Genomic DNA, 22,550 nt, shown 5'->3' with positions numbered 1-22,550 from the left:
AAATACACCGTTATTGATTTGATTGAACGAAGTTTGTAGGGAAAATCTGAAAATGCAATGTGATGGGCCATGGCATGGTGGTGGACGCGGTACCTTAAATTAAACAAAAAACAAGTAATGAGGTGAGGCTAATCTAAACAAGTCAAATGTCTTAAATATTAGAATATCACAAATGGAAATGCCACTAGCTTCTCATGCACTTTTTTTTAACACAGAGAAATAATCAGGACAATTTCACAATAAGAAACAAATGGAAATGCCACATTTTAATATCTTAAAGATAAATTATCAAAGTAATTTTTAATGATTAATATTTAACTAAAAATCAATTAATTTTACATTTTTATCAAGTTAATTTATTTTTTGATAAAAGTTAAAAGTAGATTTAAAGTAAACATAAATTATTTTATATAGAGGTGATTGCTGAGACATAATTAGCTTTTAACTTTTTTTTACTTTAATGATTTGATAAACGAATTTTTTCGACTAACTTTTAATATTTTTTAGATGCTAAAATAATATTTTTTAAAATATTAGGTTTTAATATTTATACTTATTTTTTTTTTATTTTTGAACATTTATTAAATTTTATTTTTAATCTTTTTTATTTAAATGTAAAATTCTAGATTTATTCATGTAATTCTATATAAGTAACATAATACATATTATCAAAACTAAAAAAGTAGTGATCACATTTAATATTAACATAAATTTAAATTTTATTCCTAAAATCTTCATATATTATAAATTTTATTCCCAAAATCTTCATATATTATAAGTATAAGTGATAGTATCATTAATATTATTACTCATAGTTCAATGAGTGAGTTTAACAATAAATTAAAGATATAAAAAATATTGAACTCATGTTTAAAAACTGATATTTTTACTTATAATTAGGAATAAATTAACTTGATAATATTTTTTTAATTATTTTAACATATAATTTTATCAAAAATTTGTGATTCAATAAAATAATCTTTTAACTTTCATTTAATTTTTCAATTAACTTTATAAAATATAATGAAAATTTTAATCTAATTAAAAATAAAAATATTAAATAAAGTTTTTTTAAGACTAAAATATGTGTTAATATCCCTTCATCGTTATACAGAAAATAACGCACTTTTTACTCATTATCTCACATCTCACTTTTTGTAGAAAAAGAGAAAGTGAATCCGGAGAAGATTCATTTCCAATTTAGTTTTTCTCGTTTCAATACAAAATAAGCGTTGAAAAAGAATAATATATAAAAATGACGAGCCAACATGACATAGAAATAAACGAAACGAAGTAGTGGAGCCTGGTCCAAGAGAGACAACACAAACAAAACCAAAGTATACCAAACAAACCAAACCAGAAGGCTTTGTATATCTATCCATCTAAGCCAATCATCAACCTCAACTGACCAGGTAAACTCTAGTTTGTTCCCACCTTTTTACCCTTTCTTTATGCTTCATTCTTTTACTTTTTTCTCTTTCTCTCTCTTCTAGCCACCCTACTCTCTAATTTATTCAGCTCATTTCTGGTCTTACTAGTTTCTGATTTGTTCTCTTATGCCATTTTTTGTTTCTTCTTTCAAAGGGGTTACTCTTGAAGTTCTATAAAGTTCGATTCTTTGTTCGTTTCACTAACTTGGATGTTAAGTCTTACTTGCTTTTGGCTATTTTTTATTTTTATTTTCATTACTTTATCCCTTCTTTATGCTAATATCAATCATTAGCTATTAAATATTTTTTAATCTTCTTCTAAAGATAAAAAGATTTTCTTTGGATGGTGTTAAATCTTTGAATTTATTAAAAAGATTTTCTTTCATGTCCAAGATATCTCTCCTTTTGTTGGATGGTGTTAAATCTTTGGATTTATTGCTGCTTGGGGCAAAAAATTTGGTTCAGTATATGGGGTTTGACTTAGATATTCATTAACAAGGACTTGAAGTTCATATTCAGATCTTGTATTTTGTGTTGACAGGTGATGTAGGCTCTTAGATCCGAGGGATGAAAGTTGGATATTTTTAGCAGTAACACAAATTTATTCAGTGTGAAGCAATATGGGAAACACATGTGTTGGTCCTAGCATTTCAAAAAATGGTTTTGTTCAATCAGTTTCTGCGGCGATTTGGCGGTCCCAATTGCCTGAAGATTCAGTGTCTAATAGAGAATCTGTAAAAGAGGAAGTAACTAATGTTCCCGAATCTCCCTTGCCTGTCCAAAACAAACCTCCTGAGCAGATAACTATGCCGAAACCAGAAGCCAAACAAGAGGGAAAATCAGAAATAGAACCGGAACAGGATAAGAAGAAACAGAAGAAACGTGGTTCGGTGAAGAGAGTTTCTAGTGCAGGGCTTCGTGTTGATTCTGTGTTGCAAAGAGAGACAGATAATTTCAAGGAGTTCTTCACTCTTGGGAGAAAACTTGGACAGGGTCAGTTCGGGACAACATTCTTGTGTGTGGAGAAGGCAACAGGACAGGAGTATGCCTGTAAATCTATTGCAAAGAGGAAGCTCGTCACCGATGATGATGTCGAGGATGTGAGAAGAGAAATTCAGATAATGCACCACTTGGCTGGGCATCCTAATGTTATATCCATCAAGGGTGCATATGAGGATGCCATGGCTGTCCACGTTGTGATGGAACTATGTGCAGGTGGAGAGCTTTTCGATAGGATTATTCAGCGTGGGCATTATACCGAGAGACAGGCAGCGGAGCTTACTAGGACTATAGTTGGGGTTGTGGAAGCTTGCCATTCTCTTGGTGTTATGCACAGAGACCTTAAACCTGAGAACTTTCTCTTCATCAATCAGCACGAGGATTCACTTCTCAAAACCATTGACTTTGGATTATCTGTCTTCTTTAAGCCAGGTATTTCCGGATGGTCTTACTATATATTATTGTGATTAGATAAATGGTTTTGTTAACATTAGTCTTTAAGGATGGTTTTAAGCAACTAAAAGTAAAACTGTTTTATTGAGAAATAAAACATTTATTATGTTAGAAATACAAAAATTTTGGATTAAAACTTCCAATTTTAGTTCATTATAATTAGTCCTTAGTGCTAATGTTAACGATGCCCTTAAATAAATACAGAGAAGCTACCATTTTGGTCCCTAAAAGTTTAGTTTATCTCAATTTAGTCTGACTGCAAATTTATGGTGTAAGATCTATAAGAAGAGTAGGAAATTTATATGAACATGGGCAAGATGAGATGAATTGAAACATTAAGATTCAAGTAATACGACTAGGTTGTAATAAATTGAAACATTTATAGAATTAATTGATAAAATTAAAAGTTTGAGGGACCAAATTTAGAAAACGCATACGTTTTGAAGACCTAAATGGTAGCTTCCAATAAATTTTTATTTGAACACATACACTCAGACAGGACTGGAGTACAGGTGGGGATGGAGATATCATCAGATGCTGAATTTTTTTATTTGCTGAATCTTTTATGTGCAATATTTTTCATAGAACTAAATTAATATTTCAAGGTGCTTGGCATTTGAGGATATGCTAGGCATTGCTATTGCTTGTATATGAAATTGTTAACTGCATTTGTCCTACAGAATTTTTAGTTTTCAAAGGGATCAGTAATTTTTGTTGACCGTTCAAAATCTTTTGAAGTTTAGAAGACTTCTGCATCTACTATATGCTAGGTTCCTATCAAGAACAGAAACTCCTACTTAGATTTTGAGGACTTCTGTGAGCATTACTTGCTAAAGTGCTATGGATTTTTCATAGAAAATTACCGTAATTTTATATGTATCTACTATCTAGTTTAAATTTGAAATGTGTTTTTCTTTGAGATTTACTGTCAAGCCTGCAATTTTTTTTCACGGTTACAATGAAGCAACTCTTGTTGCTTCTGTTTTTTCAATTATCCACCATATTTTTGCTGCTGGAATTGATTCTGCACTCTGCAGGGTTTCCAAACATGCACTAAGTAGACTTCTGTATACTGCAGTTAGTGTTAGATCTGATGAGCTGTTAATTTTCCAAATCTTTCTTCATTTATTTTTAGCATATATAATATGAAATCTTTTGAACTGCAAATCATATTTTCTTTATATATATATATATATATATATATATATATATATATAGGCGGTGGCCTCCTTCTCAAAAAAATCTCCAACTATATATAAGTATGGATACTTGGCCCCCACCTTCATATAATATTTTTTTAACATATGGTTAAACAAAAAAGTGAAGGGAACTTTGTGGCTGAGTTATAAAAATGAAAGTGAACATATGCGTAATGTAGATGGCAGAAGTAACATAACTATTTGGAAAGACCCAAAAGAAGGAAAAAAGTAAGACTTGCATATGGAAGAAGAGGTTGATTTTCTTTGATCTTGTTTTTTCAATCTATTCGAAGAGATAAGACAAATTTTCTCTCTTAAATAATTAAATCTCTTTGAAAGAATTTGCTACGCTCCTTAACATTCAAGGCAAGACGAAAGATGGTTTGAACACTCGTCAAGATCTAGCTGAGATGGATTATATGTATCTAGAATAAAAAAAATTATATTTTGTTAAGTTTTGTAAAATTATGTTTGTGCTTGTTTTAATATATTATTTTACAAATTGTAGATTGACAACTTGAATCATAATCTATAATAATGTAGAATTTTTATTGTCTCTTATTTTAATTACATGAAATATCTTTTATCTATTAAATTAATCTACCCTAATTTGTAATTTTTGTTCATTTTAAATCATGATCTATGATTTTTGTCTCCTATTTTACACAATTTTATATCCCAATTTTAAAAAATTTATAATTTTGGTCCAATCTTTAATTTTGCATACATTTTATTTCTTTTATTTTAGTCAAATTGAACCCTAGATCTAACATACTCACTTAAAGTATCATCAATAAATAATTTAATTAATTAAAATATAAGAAAAACATACATATAAAAATTGACCAAAATTGCACACTTTTTAAAAGGTGTGGACCAATATTGCAGAAAAGAATTTGAAGACTAAAATCGTGAATTAGAAATTAAAAGAAGATCCAAAATGCAATTTAGGCATTAGTTTAAAATGTATTGAAATTTTTTTATTTTCATTACTTTTTTTTTATTAATTTAAGTATATGAATAACACTTAGATAGATAGATATAGATATACAGTTTATCAGGTTTCTAGTATCATGTGAGTCATGAACTTGTTCATTATTTTAACTGAAGCTTTGTACAAGTTGAAGAAGTAATTTGATTCCATGGAGAAAAACCGATGATCTTTCACTTCCAGGTGATATATTTAATGATGTGGTGGGCAGCCCATACTATGTTGCCCCTGAAGTTTTGCGAAAGCGTTATGGTCCTGAGGCAGATGTTTGGAGTGCTGGTGTTATCCTTTACATTCTTTTGAGTGGAGTACCTCCATTTTGGGCTGGTGAGATCTTTTGTATTTATTTGGACAGTGTAATTTTGACCTTTATTCTTATAAATTTATGCCTTTTTTCATGATTATTAATTTTCCCTCCATCTTTGTGTGGTTCATATGGTTGTGTAGAAAATGAACAAGGAATATTTGAACAAGTTCTGCGTGGTGATCTTGACTTTTCTTCTGATCCCTGGCCTTCAATTTCTGAAAGTGCAAAAGATTTAGTAAGGAAAATGCTTGTTCGCGACCCTAGAAGGCGGCTGACTGCACATCAAGTATTATGTAAGTATTATTTTGCTAATTGATTATTCAGTCATGAGCTTGGCATTACTTTCGTTTATATACAAGGATGCAGGAGTTGGTTGAAGTGTTGAACAATACTGATGTTAAATTTTGTGGTTTGGCAAGGACCTCTTGTGACAATTGCTGTTAGTCACTTATGAAGAAAAGGTCTTATATTCCATGTTTGTCTCTAACTTCTATGTTCCAGGCCAAAATCCTAATTATCTATCTATGTAAAATAGCTACCAGATATCTGCCTGGGAAAAATAGCTATATTAACATTTACCATTTATGATTCTTAGCATACAAGTCTTAATATGCTTTGACATTGAATAGTCTCAGTACTCCAGATTCCAGAAGTGCTAACTATGAAAAGATTTATTTGTGTAATATACTAACTTCCGAAACCATGTTCTTGACATGTCATATCATAACATTTTTTGCCTCTGGATCTTTAATTTATGTTGAACACTTTTTATCATCCGATGGTAGTTAGAAGAAACAATAAAGACTATTATATATTGTGTGTGTGTAAACAGTGCATTCTAATTGTTTATAGTGCTATCAGTGTTAAAAAAAGTATAGTATGTTTGACATAGATAATAGATCAAGTGCTCATTTTAACACACTTCTGTACATTAGAACATTCTAATATGTGTATGTATATACCAATAGAAACATTTACTAGTATTATTAGCGCTAAAATAATGTCTCTGCAACATGCGATGCTTGTGTATTGGTTATGCCCTTTTTGTATCACAAGATTGATGGGGCTTCTCCTTAATAGGGGAAATATAATAGTTCTTCGGTGCTATCATGGATTAACCATTTCTATGGTTCATAGGAAAGCCCAAGCTGACATAAATTTTACAATCGTCATTACCAAATTTGAAATAATATGGCACTCCAAGAAACACTGTTTTTTCTTTCTTATATATGTTTGACTCTCTGTAGGTCATCCTTGGATTCAAGTTGATGGTGTAGCTCCTGACAAACCACTTGATTCTGCTGTATTAAGTCGCTTAAAGCAATTTTCTGCTATGAACAAGCTCAAGAAAATGGCCCTTATAGTAAGTATCTGGATGTGGAAGCTTGAAAGTCATTTGTTATGTGATTTGGACTTAATTGATACATATAATTGAGTATGGAGATACTTGCACTATATAGTGCTCCAATATGAATTTCTGACTGCAAGATGAAAATGGGATGTTATAATTTGCACCTTTTCATTTAATCATTTTACTTTTTGCAGATTATCGCAGAGAGCTTATCTGAAGAAGAAATAGCTGGCTTAAAAGAAATGTTCAAGATGATAGATGCAGACAACAGTGGTCAAATCACTTTTGAAGAACTTAAAGCTGGTTTGAAAAGAGTGGGTGCTAATCTTAAGGAGTCTGAAATTTATGATTTAATGCAAGCGGTAAGTTTTTTTTAAGCTTATTTTATAAAATAAAAAGAAACAAGTGGTATTACATAGATTATGGTGCACAAAATAAATGAGAAGTGAATATATTTTACAATATTTAAGCTTTCTGTAATTAAACGTGGCCTTAATTTTCACCATACATTTTGGCTGTTTTTTTACATGAAAGAAAAATTTGAATCAAAGTTGTATGAAGAAGGGTTATGGCCTCTTAGAACTTTTACTTTATCATAGATTCATAGTAATAATGCATTTGGTTTATTAGGCTAACTCAAATCTCTAACAAATGGCCATGCATTGAAACTGTAGGCTGATGTTGATAACAGTGGGACAATTGATTACGGCGAGTTCCTTGCTGCAACATTGCACCGCAACAAAATTGAAAGAGAAGATAATCTATTTGCAGCCTTTTCTTACTTTGATAAAGATGGAAGTGGCTATATTACTCAGGAAGAACTTCAACAGGCTTGTGATGAGTTTGGCATAAAAGATGTCCGCCTGGAGGAGATAATCAAGGAAATTGATGAAGACAATGTAAGTGCCTTACAATTCTGTATGGTTCCTCTTCTACTCATTTCACTTGAGTACAAATGAACTACCTGACTTTCTTATCCTTTCTAACTAACCCCTCTAATATCTTCAGCTCAAGATTTCCCTTGATTAAAAGGAACACTAATATTATTAAAAAAAAAGTTTAATGATGTTTAGTTTTTAGTCCTTTAAAAGTTTCTAAATTTTTCTTTTAGCCTCCTACTTTCAAGTATTTTTTAAAATACATAACCTTTAGTTCCCAAAGCCAACACATTTTCCCCTTATACATGGACCAAAATTTGGGTATTTTTAAAATATATGGACTAAAGCCAAAATTTTAAAATTTTACGAGAACTAAAAACATCATTAACCCTATAAAATAGAGGAACATTAGTATTATAAAAAAGAAAAAGGAACACTGATGAATTCTGTAGTAGATTTATTGCAGCTGACAGTTAATCTTATTTTCCTTTGGCTTAATTATTGTTTTAGTCATTAAATTTGAGGATCCTGATTTTTTTTTAGTCCTTGAAATTTAAATTTGTTTTTCTTAGTCCTTGATTTTTTGAAAATTGCTCTTTTTAGTCATTCTCATGGTAAATTAACAATTTGTGGCAGTTTTTATATGACAAGATTTGATTTTTTATTTTTAACCACTGGAATTTACATTTTAAAACCATCACAAATTGTCAACTTATCACAGGGGGACTAAAAAGTGCAATGTTCAAATTTTAGCGACTAAAAACCAAATATTTAATTTCAGGGACAAAAAAACAGAACCCCCAAATTGAAGGACTGAAAAAATAATTAACGCTCTTCCTTTAGAGAATTGGTTTGACCTACAAAAAACCAAGGAGGCATCAATTGAATGAATTCATCACTGTTGCTAATTATTTTGGACATCATTAATGTGGCATCATGATGCAGATGTTCCTGTTGTTAGCGTGTACTTTGAAACCCATCACACTAATGTATTGTGCCATGTTCAATGTTTTGCTCTAAAATTGAACTCCCTTTAGCAAGAATCTGATGCTTTTATAGAATCTATACACTTATGAGTTATGATTAATGTCAGCTATGTTTTATCATATGCAGGATGGACGCATAGATTACAATGAGTTTGTGGCTATGATGCAGAAGGGAAATCTTCCAGCGGTTGGTAAGAAGGGCCTAGAAAATAGCTTCAGCATTAAATTCAGGGAAGCATTAAAATTGTAGTGTTCATTGTCAGCATTGAGATTTTTTTTTTGTGTTCTTTATTACCACACATCCCTCCTTTTCACTTTGAAGGTTCAAGATTTTTTATTCATTGTGCAAAGTGTTTGCATGGGGATTTAGGTGGGCCTTTTCATCTTTGCATTTATTTTGTTTGTCCAATTTAAATGGATTTTTGTAATTACGAGAATATATTGAAAAGAGATATCTGGTGGAGTATTACTGTTAGAAAGGAAATTGATTATTTGTCAATGGAATTGACACATAATAATGCAAACACCTGAAATGATGGTTTAACATGGTCAGTTTCATTATACTCTTTTAACTATGAGGGAATATTTATATCATGCAAGAAATAAAAGAGGTGTTATGGTGAACATGATATAGGGATCCTTATTCGAGAAAGGAACAAAACTCTACAAAATGAATTTCATACAACACTCTAATGTTTGCTATGTTAAGTGAGTTAAGATAAACTTCTTAATAATTGTTTATAGGGAAATAAAAGCAAAGAAAATGAGTTACGGAGGTAACAATTCTATTTTTTTTATAAGCTAAAATTATGTACATACATAAAAAAAAAAAAAATTGTTTCATTTGCAATGATCTAGATGTGGCAAATCAGGTGGCTTGAGAAGTGCGTGAATCCATTGATATGAATTTTTTTAACTTAAGTAGTGATCTCAAGTTTAAGTCTTGAATATATAATTTAGGAATGAGCAACAACTTGACAATCGACCTACATTTAAAATAACAAAAGGAAAAGGAGAGGTGTTGGATCAAGTTGGACAGAACACCTTTTCTTTTCCTTTTGTTATTTCAAATGTAGGTCGATTTGAAGTTATTCAAATTGAATTGGTGTAAAAAAATAGCTTATAACATAAGAATGGGTGGGTTTGATTTTTTATGAAGAAAAAAAATAAAATCAAACCCACCTAATTAGGAAAGAGATTAATCTTATGAGTTGACTTAGTCATACTTAAAAGGCCATAAATATTTTAGTGTTTAGTTACTTAATGTTAGAGTATTGACATCACAAGACATTTTTACTAAAGTAAGTGGTTTCGAAAATTATTTACCAAATATAAGTGATTTTGACTTTCAACATCAGTTGTAAATATAATCGATGTAGAAAAGTGATTGGTGACATTGATTATAACCAGAATCAATGTAGAAAATTATTTTTCTACATCAATTTTAATTATAATTGATGTCAAGAATCAAAATCACTCATCTTTGATAAATAATTTTCAAAATCATCTAATTTGGTAAAAAAGTTGACATCACAAAGTCATAAGGATTAAGTTGTCATAAGCTAGAGCTTTCTCTCTCCAACTTCAAACAATTTTAGTATCTATTTTTATTACAAGATTATCTACATTTTAAATATACAAAATATATTAAATAAAATATTAAAAATAAATAAATAAAAGAACATTAAAAAATATATAACATATTAAATAAAACCATAAAAAATATACAACATATTAAATAAAACTAATAACAAGTAAAATTAAAAATATTTATTTAATAATTAAATAAATAATTTTTTTTACAATTTTTAAAAAATTGAAACCAAAAAAATACAAACAAAAAAATAACATGAAAAAAAGAAATTATGATTTTGAAGTCGTAATTACAACTTCAAAGTTGTAAAAGCAAAAAAAAAAACTTATGACTTTGAAGTCATAAAAAAAAATTATACTGAAGTCGAAAAATTATTTACGATTTCATTTAAAAAATTAAAGTCGTAACAGGTGTTATGATTTAAGTCTATTAGACCTATCCCCTCTTGGGAAATAGTTTAAAAAGTACTTCCATTTGAAAAAAAGCGAAAAAAATTACATTCGATTGATAAAAAAACCCATGAAAAACTCAAGTTTAAAATGTAAAATCAAACACATTAAGTGTCTGTTTCGATGAAGTATTTTAAAATTCTAGGGAGTTTAAAATTCAGGGAAATTAAAATGCATCAATTAAAATTCTTGGATTTTTAAAATTCTTTGTTTGGATAAACCAATTTAAATTCCTTGAATTTCAAATTTCTTGTTTAGATAAACCAATTTAAATTCCTTATATTTTTGAATTCTTATATTACCTTCGTCAACTCTGTTAACAGCAGCAATTACCGTTCCACTAGCAGTTACCGTCTACTACCTCCGCTGCATCGTCGAGCGCATGCTCTCCTCTGGCTACCTCCGCGAGTGCATCTAGGTCTACGGCAGCGTGCAAAAATCCTCTATGGACACGAGCTTCCTCAAGCTCCACATCGAAAAGCTCAGCATCGGAGACGTTCAGCGCCTCGAGTGGGAGCAGGTCGGGAACAAAATCAGACGCTGGATAAAAGCCGCCAAGGTCTGCGTTAGAACTCTCTTTGCGAGTGAGAAGAAGCTCTGCGAGCAAATCTTCGACGATATCGGAACTTCCATCGACGATGCTTTCTTCATGGAGATGGTGAAAGGTCTCGCGATTCAGCTCTTCAACTTAGCCGAGGTGATTAACATAAGTCGTATGTCATCGGAGAAGTTGTTCAAGATTCTGGATTTGCATGACGCCTTGACGGATTTGATGCCGAATATCGATGTTGTGTTCGATTCGAAGTCGTCAGAGTCGATTAGGGTCACAAGGAAGAGCGTGTGGGATGGAGAGGAATGAGTGAAAGCAAGTGAGGTGTAGGTGAAGAGTGATGAAGGAGACCAGCCTGAAGAGAGGAGGTTCTAAGAAATTGAAATTCTCTCATTTTTGCAAAGAATTTCAATTCTTTGATTCTCTGTTGAATAAAATTCCTTATTAAAATGACTGAATTCAATTTCTCTAAAATTCTGAGAATTTTAAATATTTCAATTTAAATTCCTTTATTTTTAAAATTATGTGTTTGGATACAACCTCTCTCTTCAACAATCACAGAATTACCACCAAATGACCGCCCCAGATTTCAAACCAAAACCAACAAGTCAAACTCAAATTCTCCTCTCTCCCCTAATTCTCCTCTCTTCAGTTGTTCTCCCAAAGTTGCAACACCTCCAAAGCCGGTAACTCTCCAACAAACTCAAGAATCGCGCCGTGGAGCTTGTTCCAAAACAGGTTCAACAGAATCAGATTCTTCAGCTCCTTAAAACTCGCCGGAGAGCATGTTGTTGGAGAGGTTCATGGACTTAAGGCTCTTAAGGCTCCCCAGTTCGGGGGTGAGCGAGCCAGAGAGCGCATTCACCTGAAGAAACAACATGTCCAGATTCTAGAGCTTTCCTAGCTCTGCCCGAATCTTGCTGGAGAGGCCGCAGTAGGCGGCGTCTAATCGGACGAGGTTGGACAGGTTTCCAATCTTGGGCAGGATGCTGCCAGAGTAGGTGTTGTAGTAGCCGATGTAGAGCTCGTGGAGGGCGGAGAGGTTTTCGAGCTCGGGGGTGATATTGCTGGCGAGCTCGTTGCCGAAGAGGGCAAGGTACTGGAGGTGCTGCCAGGTGTGGTACTCGGGAGGGATCTGGCCAGAGAAGAAGTTACTGTCGATGTGAAGGTGGCAGAGGAGGGGAATGGCGGCGACAGATTGAGGAAGTTCAAGAGTCATAATTTCCAAATTCACTTCCTTGAAGATAGAATTTGAAATTCTATTCTTTTAACTAACTAAAATCACTTTTAAAATTCTAAAATTTTGAATTCCTTTTACTAAAATATCCAAACAGTTACTTTTAATAAAAAATATTTAATTCTCTATAAAAAATACATTACCTAATTAAATTATCCTATCAAACACACTAATGATTTATCAAAATGTGTAATTTTACCTTGAAATATTTCAATTATATGATTAAAATGAATTACCCAATTAAAAGTCATCATATAAACAAAGAAAATGAGAGAGAAATAAAATAAAAGTACAAAAGTACCGTGTGAGATTTTCTTCCTTTCTCATGGGATATCCGTCCATTTATTATTCTGCAATAACAATTATTTATTATTTATATGTACATCGCCATTTTAATTGTGAAATAATCATAAATCAATTCTTTTTGAAAAATGAAAAATTATTTAAATTTAGGTTTTAAATATACAAATGTGTCACATATTAATTTTGTTATTAAATTTTTTTTATCAGTCGTAATATTTAAAAATCAATTTAATAATAAATTATAAAATTTAAAAATTAATTTATCATAAATTATTTACAGAACTAGTCTATTATACTTTTTATATATTGAAAAACTAAATTTAAATTTTAGATCATCAAAATTTGTCTTGCCTCCCACGAGTTACGAGTACCGTATTTATCATTTATTTATTTATTTCCCCTTCTATTTCCCTTTATTTTATTTTAATTTTATTTTCTCTCTCTTCCGCTTTCTCTCTCTGTGATTAAAACCCTAATTTCTCTCGAATTCGAAGCGCTCTCTGCTATTCTCTCTCTCTGCGATTCTCTCTCTTATGGCGCCAGCCCGTGAAGAGAACCCTTATGAAGGCGGCGGCGACGGCGGATTCGGCAAATTCAGAAAACGGCCTTTCCGCAGAAGCCAAACGACGCCGTACGATCGTCCACCCACAGCGCTCCGAAACCCTAACCGAAACAACGGTTGGTTATCAAAGCTCGTCGATCCCGCACAGAGGCTCATCGCTTCCAGTGCTCACAAACTCTTCGCCTCCGTTTTCCGCAAACGCCTTCCTCCACCACAAGGTTTCTCTCTCTCTCTCTCTCTCTCACTAAAATATTTTTCGATTCATTGTAATCGGAAGTGGCTACTTTATAATTTTAGGTTTTCTATTTTTAATTTTGTGAATATAATACTTACGGTGTTGTTGCTGATAATTGATAATGTCAATGTGTTTAATTTTGAAAGCAATTAAGGCGGCATTTGGATATTTATTGTCACCGTGTGTGCGTTTCGGAACTAACTGAATTTTAGTTCCCGTGCTGCGGGGTGTGTTACGTTATGCATGTTTCTGAAAGCTTGAGACTTTTGCTGAGGTATAGCACTGTTATGTATGTATGTTCTGATAGTAAATAAAGAGGCTTGTGTTATGTCTTGTACGTTTTTCGGCTTTGTAATTAGAGGGTGCTGTAATTAAATGTAACGTAAATGCGACATTAAATTGAGCCTGGCGTTTTAATGATGTGGGTGAAAGGATAGAATGGAACTCAGCATGGAAACATGGAGATGAATGGTATGGGAAAGTGGGAAACACATAAATTTACTTTGGATGTTAGGATGGAGCACGGGGTGTGAGGTTGTTTTTCTAGTTTATAGGAATTCATTGTTTTCTCGTGAAGAGTGCGTGTGCGGTTTTTTGGACTGCTCTACATCAATGAACAGACTTGGCTTGGCTTGACTTGACTTCAGGTTGGTGCATGACAAGAAGTTAAAATGGTGGATTGGATGTAAAGTTGTTGATTCAGTCGGTGCCTCAGTGGTTTCCTTCCTATTCCTACCCGTTATGTGAGGATATTAGTTTGTAAACAACATATATGATAGCATGATTAACATGGTATAATGTGCGCACTTAAACAGTATTGTTTATCAGCAATGAAGTTTTTGGCTTACATATCCTAATTTGTGAAGCTGAGAGTAGGATAGTGTAAATGGGAACCAATAATGGCTATGAAAATTTTATCTCAACGTGCTGCTTTCCTTATTTTTCTGTGTACAATACAATTTATGGTAATAGTCTGTGACTCTGTTGATAGTTGTAATGTGAATTTTCAGTTTTTTTTTTTTTTTAAATTTCCTTTTTATTTGTGTGCTGTTCTGTGATATTTAAGTAAGACATTCCATGTTCTTATTTTATGGGTTTTTTTGGCACAGAAGCAGTACAGGAAGTGAGGGACCATCACCAGGAAACAGCTCTCATTGTAAGTATGCATGCTTAACATACCTTATTTGTGTTTGCATCTCCTTAGGAATAGTATCTTTTTTATCAGTTCCTTAGGAATAGTATTATGGGTGTGATGACTAATGAGCATGCATTTGTTTTTAAATTAAATTGTGTATCATTTATGCTTCCATTGTGATACTAATAATACTTTGATTCCATTATTAAATTACAACTTAAAATTAGGCAGTTATGAAGGTTGAGTATTAATGAAGCTTTACTTTTCTCTCTTGATAGTTAATATAGTAGTACTAAATAAAAAATAGTTATTATTGACAAATCATCTTTGAAAGCTCTGAAACAGTTCAATGAATTTATTTTTTGTTTTCAAAGGACTAATTTTAAATGTGCCTGTCAAGACAATAGTATTTATTGTAAAGTTCTGACAAGATGGATAATTTCCACCGGAAATTCTTAAACTTTATATGTTGGTTTGGTTGAATAACTTCACTCCTTGTGGATTGAGGTTGTTACTTAGTATTTTGATTCTTGTCTATTATGCCGAGTTTATTGATATTGATTTCTGTTACTATTATTATTAATATTATTATTGTGATTGTCATTTTTTGTTGTTGTTTGCTATTTGAGGTTGTTACTTAGTATTTTGATTCTTGTCTATTATGCCAAGTTTATTGATATTGATTTCTGTTATTATTATTATTATTAATATTATTATTGTGATTGTCATTTTTTTTGTTGTTTGCTATTTGAGGAGGAACAGATTGCAAATGAATCCTCTGCCAAGCAAGTAGTAGGTGAAACTAGTGTCCAAATTAACTGTTCTGATGGAGATGGATTAACTGAACTTGAGAAGCTATTAAAGCAGAAGACTTTCACCAGGTATCCTTTGTATGATGTGCTTGACTTTATGTGGCATCACTGATTTTGGTATTGGGTTGGCTGGTCTGTGTTTGGTAGTTTGCTGCCAACATATAACTTAGTTGTGTCTTTATGATGTGGATTGGTGAAAGATGGTAAAATCTTTTGGTTCTTGATAGAGCCAAAGTTGTTGCTTAATGCATATAGCCAAGCCAACCTCATTCATAGTGCTTTATTGTTGTTGTTGTGTAATTTGCACTTCCTGTATAATTTTTTTTTGAAACTTGCAATTTGCTTTTTCCACTGTCCATTTTAAATTCATGTCATTCTGTATTCTTTGACAGCATTCCTTTTGGGACTAGTGTTTTGTTGATTCTGCATGTGATAAGTCTTTATTATTCCACAGATCAGAGATAGAGCATTTGACAGAACTTATGCGTTCAAGAACTGTGGGTTCATCTGTTGTGGAAGAAGGGACGAGCACAGAAGTGGTTCCATCAGATCCAATTTTGCCTCGTGAACAAAAGGAAGAATATCCCAAAACTCCAGATCCAGAAAATGCGATTGAAAACCAGCTTGTTTCAACCCCATACGTTACTAAGGCTATCTCCACTGTATGACCATTTGCTTCATACCTATCTTTCATATATATGTTTGAATGTTTGGTTGTCTTTGTGAAATTATTAGTTACCTGTCATGATCCATTTGACATGTATACATAATGTCTATAGGTTTCTGTTGACGATGTTGCTTCCCCTGCGGAGCTTGCCAAGGCTTACATGGGTAGCAGGCCTTCAAAGTTGTCCCCTTCAATGTTAGGATTGCGAAGTTCTCCCAGGGAGGATCCATTTCTACTAAAAAATCAGCATGTTGCTCAGAAATCCCCTGTTAAGTCAATTGTGCCGAAGGCTACTAACCTTGCTAGGGTTCATGAAAATGGTTTTGTGACCCCAAGATCTCATGGAAGATCAGCCATATATAGTATGGCTCGAACGCCATATGCAAGAGTTTATCCAGGCTCTATGTCCAAGGTTTGCCATTGACTGAATGATATTTTTTTATCATGATGTTGAAAGTGTTGAAATTTACATGTGGTCTCTCTTAGGGTGCTGGGGTTGCTGTTGAAGGTGATCCGTCATCTTCAGCTCAGCATGTGATTGATCATGATATGCTTTCTGGATCTAAACACGGGGTACACATACTTGTGATTACAGGTCCTATAATTTTTAGTGTATATTTTAGAGTTCTCAGATATTTTACTGGATTTTCCTTTTTCCTTCCCCATTTTTGCAGGTATTAAAACGTAGAAGTTCTGTATTAGATAATGATATAGGATCCTTTGGTCCTATACGCCGAATCCGTCACAAGTCTAATCTTCTATCTACTAAAAGCTTGACCTTACCTTATTCGGGAAATGCTCTAGCTATAGATAGGAGTGGAGTTGGCATTGATGCTGCTCAGCAACCTTCATCTTCCATGCAGAAGCCTAATCTGTTGGGTGAAGCTAAGCATAGGCATACAAAATTGTCTGCAGAAAATGTAGATGACATCATGCCTCGTACCAGTATTCCTCCTTTACCCTCAAAATCTAGTGAGATGGCCTCAAAAATACTGATGCAGCTTGATAAGTTGGTTTCTCCTAAAGAAAAATCTCCAACAAAGTTGTCCTCATCCATGTTACGAGGACAGGCTCTTCGAAGTATGGAGACAGTAGATTCATCAAAATTCCTTGATAATGTATGGGATAATGGATTGGATGGCACACATGGAAATTTGTCTGCTGGTGCTCAAAAGTTAAAATCAAAGATAGATGAAACTGAGAGTGGTCAATCGAAACTTGTTGCTCCTACTGATGTATTAGTTCCTGTTGATGCATATGCTACAGCCCCTAAGAAGCAAGATATATCTATTTTAAAATCTGGAGATTCCTCTGGAACAAAATCCAATTCTCATCCTCCACAAAAGAAGAGGGCATTCCATATGAGTGCACCTGAGGTTTGCGATTTTACTTAATTATTTTCTGTTATAGTTTTATTTAGTTATCTTGATTTTCAGTATTTGTAAATTTAATGTGATTATTGTTTTATATCTTAGCTGACAGAGCTGGTACTATTTATCTTGTTCATAGGGACCTGTTTCTTTCTTTCATTTAACTCCCAAATAATGATGATTGAAGCAGCTGTCAGGATTTTTTTCCTTAGATACTTTTGATTTTGATTTGACAGAATAAAGTGATTGACTTTTCAAATGAAAAAAATATGATTCAATCTGTGATCATGATTATTCATTTTTGTTTTTGTTACTCTATCTCTTGTAAAGGATTATTTGGAGCTGGATGATGATGCCCTTCCTAATGGAGCTGTGTCTCCTTTCTCTACTTCGGGGAAAGAAACAACAGTCTCCACTGCTGTGGCTGATAAAACTATCTCTGCTGTTGAAACAGCTGTACTGGAAAAGCCCCCAGGTTCATCTGTGCTAATGCCATCCAAAAGTTTTACAATAGATGGTAAACCTCAAGTTAGGACAGCTGATTGGTCCAAAGTTGAAAAGAAGGTTGATGTACCAACCTCTATAACTTCATCCGTCTCTGATCCTATTTTTAAGCCAATTACGGCAGCTTCTAACACAAGTTTAGGCTTTAACCAATCTACTACACCAAATGGATCAGTTGCTAATCCTCCCCTATTTAACTTTGGGAATAAAGTTGTTCCATCGATGGAGCTGACGGCTGCTGATGCTCCACCACAGGACTCTACCAAGTCAGGTTCACTATTTGGTTTGGAGAAGGTTCCATTGTCAAAAGAGCCAGGGACTGATGCTCCTTTTGTTAATTCTGGGTTCAACAAAAATGTTGGCAATGTTTCACAAGTACCAGTTACTTTCTCTTCATCTGTTGGTGAATCTGCTGTGTTTAAATTTGGCTCTTCTTCTGACTCAAAGCCGATAAGCTCAATCAGGTTAGTGTATGTAATTTTTGCTTGCTTTAAAACTCTCAAAGTAAGTCTTTACTCTCATATAGGTTATTTTATCGTTTATTTAGAATGTGTCTGTGTTCTCAGTTCTGCCTGTTCTGTTTACTTTTTGTCAGTAATAAAAATAATCTGTCTCAATGTGTAAATCTCATTTGGAGTATATCTTTTTTTTTTATCACAGATAACTTCTACCTTTCACTGTGTTTTCTACTGTAGCTTATATGTTCATTTAATACTTTTTCATTCTTCCCTTTTTATTGTTCTGGTATCGGTTGATTTACAAGAGACATTTTTGCGTTAGGTTGGAGGGTAGACGATTCACCTAATGTATCATGCCATGTTTTTCTGATATCTAGAATTTTGGTTGTATACTGTATAGTCTCATTTTTAAAGTGAATTTTGAATTTTTTTTTGTCTACTTTTTGCAAATTGATTTTGATTTCTTTGCTTTATCATATTTATGTTGATTCACTGCTGAAATGAAATTAGAAAAGAGATATGGGGGCATGCTACATCACATATGCTGAAGTGCTACTGCAATAATCAATTTACTAAATGTCCTCTACATTTGCAGCTCAACTACTGTTGCTGGTGCTTTTGATTCAATGCCAAAAGCTCTTGATTTAGATGATGCTGGTGCTAAGACCAATATAATAGCTGGTTTCTCTGATCGGTCATCTGAATCAGCTGTTTCTTCTGCAGCATTGATGCCGTCATTGACATCACCTGCAAATGTATTTACCTTTGGCAACAATTCAAATCAAAATAACGGACCTGCTGCTTCAAGCCCTACATTTTCCTCTCCATTCCCCCCTCTGACAAACAATTTTACGGGTCAGAATATATTCAGTAGCTCATCCCTTGCAGGAAGCATCAGCAGCGTTAGTGCAAATGTAACCTCCACTAGCACTGACACGGCAACTAGCACCCCTGCTGTAGTTGCTGCCAGCAATAGCAGTTCCTCCACTCAAGTCTCATCTTCATCTCCCACAACTTCATTTTTCAAATTTGGATCTACCCCTTCAGCACCAACAAGTTTACTTGTGTCATCTTCTGGCTCAGAACCGCTAGAAAACAAGAGTGGCACAGGGAGTGTCATTTTTGGAAGCTCTTCTGCTGCAATTGGAAGCACAGGGAGTGACATTTTTGGGTTTAGTACCCCAGCAATGACCGGAAATAGCCAGTCTCTGGGTTCTGTCTTTGGCACTACAAGTGGGTCTGTCCCTGGTACTCAGGTATCTTCTGGTACTAGTGGTTTTTCCACTTCATCTGAGAGTCAGTCGGTGGCATTTGGTTCATCTGCATCAGCCTCATTGTTTGGGTTGACTGGGAGCACAACTTTTTCTTCAGGGAGTTCATTGTTTTCTTCTTCAAGTTCCGTCCCAAACAATTTCAATGCGGGTACAACTTCTGGGCAAAGTACCCCTGCTGCTTCTTCAGAAACCAACCCTGTTAGCTCCAGTAGTGGCATGAGTTCTTCTGTGTTTGGGCTTTCAAGTTGGCAGCCCAGCAAGTCTTCATTTGGTTCTTCCTTTAGTTCATCATCATCACCTTCCTCTGGGTTTTCCTTTGGTTCTTCTTTTAGTTCATCGTCTTCATCTACCCCGGGGTTTTCCTTTGGAGGAACATCCACATCTTCTGTTACTTCTTCCAGTTCCCCCATGATGTTTGGATCATCTGCTGTTGCATCAACTCCTCAGTTTTCATTCACTTCTGCTACAGCTACTACCAACACACAGCCTGCTTTTGGAAGTTCTACTCCTGCTTTCACATTTGGTGGTTCAGCTCTAGCTCCTGTTAATAATGATCAGATGAGCATGGAGGACAGTATGGCAGAGGACACAGTTCAAGCAACTCCACCCGCAACTCCCGTATTTGGTCAACAACCTGCCCCACTTCAATCAAATTTTGCATTTGGAGCATTAGCTCCAACAGGAGTGAGTCCTTTCCATTTCGCAACTCAACAGAACATTGCTCCACAGAATCCATCTCCATTTCAGGCTTCTGGCAGTCTTGAGTTTAATGCTGGAGGGAGTTTCTCATTGGGCACTGGTGGGGCTGACAAGGCGGGTCGAAAATATGTGAAAGTTAGGCATAATAGACCGCGGAAGAAGTAAGACTATTTGTTTATGAAAATTGTTATTTCTGTCGCTGCTGCAGGCTGCACTTCATTAATGCTACTAATTAATAAGCTCTAAAGGGGAGTGGTTCCTGAGTTTGTGTCCTGTTAGGAGGAATCTGGACAAGCGACGCTACGAAAAGCAAATCATCAGATGCAAATGGAAGGTTGTCAGTCTCATTTGTCTTGCTTCTTAGAGTGCAAGGCATAATTTTTCACAATTTTGTAATAGTATGATATGGTTGAACATAATCTGCTGTACTTGTAATGGTTTTAGGTCCATATAGTACCAGATCAAAAGATTTGGTCAGTTACGTTCACAAAATCCCTGTATTCTCGTTACTTGTATCATAGCCAGAAATAGGCATGAATTTATTATGGCTTAGCTGATTGTCAAATAACTTACAATTCTAGCAATCTGTGAATGATTATTAGCTGGTAGGCCTTTTCATTTTCTCCCTTTTATTTAGTGTCATGTTTTGTTAAGTCACCGACACTTAAATTTTGGAGCCTTGTTTAAAATTAAATTTAGGTTCCAGCTATTTCAAACCGCCAGAAGTTTATGCTAGGAATCCAATACCATGACCGAGTATTATTATCTGTCATGCACGGAGTTTAAATAATTTAGTTATTAATTTTTTAATATCATGTTTATAATATTGTGTTATTTATTTTATCACAATCACAATATTTTTAATCAATTATGAATATAAAATAAAATTAAAATTCATTTTTTATGATTTTTGAGATAATTATTAAAAAAGTCAACAAATCTATTATGCATGGTAAGTAATTTGTGTTTGACTAAAATTGTTTTACACTTCATAGCTTATTTTCTTTTATAAAGAACGATTTTTAATATTTTATTTTTATCACTTAATCAAGAAATAATATTTCCAATTTTTATCTTTATTTTCAGGTAAATTTTATATTAAAAATTGTGGTCAACATGAAGAAAACTATTTTTTTATTCTTATATTATTGCTATTAAAAATTTGTAGAAAGAAATTCAAATTCAAATTACTTAATTACACTTTTAGTCGATTAGGTATCATAATTTGATGATTTTTGTCTAATGTTTTAAATGCGTCAATTGAGTTTCTCATGTATCACAAACATGTGATTATAATTCTTTATATTCTAATAACGTCAATTGAGTCTTCCATAATAATTATATTGTTTTAGTCTGTCACAAATTCATGGCAAATGATATGTTATCAGTCAAGGCCAACAAATTCTAACTGATTTGGAAACAAAAATCATAAAATTTGCAATTTAGGGGGACCTAATTGAGTTGAGAACTAAATTTACACATTTGTGTTACATGAGGGACACAATTGAAATCCAGAACGCAAACGTTGCACAACCGTGATACTTGAGGAATCAAAAAGTGCATTTAAGCCAAAAAAGAAAGAAAGAAATATGAACTGTGGTATTTTAATTTATCTATTTTTATTTGTTTTATTGTTCTTGAACATTTAATATATAGTTTCTCCAAAAAAAAAAATCATACGAGAAATTTGAAAAAAGAAAAAGGTGGAGAGGGGTGAACGATGACAGCACAGTGCTATTAAGAGGATGTGGATTGTTTTTAGCTAATTAAACAGATTTGCCGATAATTTTTAACTAAATCATTTTTTGCAAAGCCAAAATCTCTCTTGGAAAGAAAAGATGAGTGTATTTGGTACATATTTTAGAGGGACGAGTATTTGAGTAAATAATGTTTTTTACGATTACACTAATATATATTCGAACATTTACTTATTAATTATTATAAAATTCACCATTGATTTGTTAACATTCATGCATTAGTCACCTCCGCTCTAATTTAGTTTCTTCGATAGGGTACCAATAGAAAGACAAGTACAATACACATAAAAATTATGGGAATTCAATTTCAATTTAATCAAAATACATTTATTATTAGTAACTACTCGCAG

At 33.2% G+C, this 22,550-nt stretch overlaps 3 protein-coding genes and 1 non-coding gene across 6 annotated transcripts; 3 read left to right on the top strand and 1 right to left on the bottom strand.

The window, feature by feature from the left end:
• Positions 1-1,191: 1,191 nt before the first annotated feature.
• LOC100797449 (calcium-dependent protein kinase 1) lies at positions 1,192-9,069 on the top strand. 2 transcript variants are annotated; one of them, XM_006605644.4, is made up of 8 exons: positions 1,192-1,412; positions 1,972-2,861; positions 5,256-5,399; positions 5,520-5,672; positions 6,627-6,742; positions 6,925-7,092; positions 7,405-7,629; positions 8,722-9,069. In XM_006605644.4, the coding sequence occupies exons 2-8, from the start codon at positions 2,051-2,053 to the stop codon at positions 8,842-8,844; spliced, it is 1,740 nt and encodes a 579-aa protein (XP_006605707.1). In that variant the 5' UTR covers positions 1,192-1,412; positions 1,972-2,050; the 3' UTR covers positions 8,845-9,069. The 2 variants fall into 2 exon arrangements, with proteins under 2 accessions (XP_006605707.1, XP_003555695.1); XM_003555647.5 differs by having other exon boundaries at positions 1,411-1,641.
• Positions 9,070-9,952: 883 nt separating this feature from the next.
• Positions 9,953-10,048, top strand: MIR4385 (microRNA MIR4385). Its single transcript, NR_048717.1, has one exon. It is a non-coding gene; the product is annotated as a microRNA MIR4385 (primary transcript).
• A 2,028-nt stretch (positions 10,049-12,076) lies between these two features.
• Positions 12,077-12,406, bottom strand: LOC102661064 (leucine-rich repeat receptor-like serine/threonine-protein kinase BAM2). Its single transcript, XM_006606733.1, has one exon. It carries the CDS (start codon positions 12,404-12,406, stop codon positions 12,077-12,079), a length of 330 nt encoding a protein of 109 aa, XP_006606796.1.
• Positions 12,407-13,150: 744 nt separating this feature from the next.
• LOC100818785 (nuclear pore complex protein NUP1) lies at positions 13,151-20,995 on the top strand. Of its 2 annotated transcripts, none has more exons than XM_003556823.5 (9): positions 13,151-13,507; positions 14,634-14,680; positions 15,422-15,540; positions 15,926-16,133; positions 16,251-16,550; positions 16,625-16,711; positions 16,813-17,514; positions 17,839-18,476; positions 19,066-20,995. In XM_003556823.5, exons 1-9 carry the CDS (start codon positions 13,261-13,263, stop codon positions 20,606-20,608), a joined length of 3,891 nt encoding a protein of 1,296 aa, XP_003556871.1. In that variant the 5' UTR covers positions 13,151-13,260; the 3' UTR covers positions 20,609-20,995. The 2 variants fall into 2 exon arrangements, with proteins under 2 accessions (XP_003556871.1, XP_014628180.1); XM_014772694.3 differs by having other exon boundaries at positions 15,413-15,540.
• The last annotated feature ends 1,555 nt before the right edge of the window (positions 20,996-22,550 follow it).

This window comes from Glycine max, chromosome 20, assembly GCF_000004515.6.
Source record: "Glycine max cultivar Williams 82 chromosome 20, Glycine_max_v4.0, whole genome shotgun sequence".
Lineage (NCBI taxonomy): Eukaryota > Viridiplantae > Streptophyta > Magnoliopsida > Fabales > Fabaceae > Glycine > Glycine max.
Note: the sequence above shows the minus strand (reverse complement) of the source record. Positions and strands in the feature narration are given on the sequence as shown.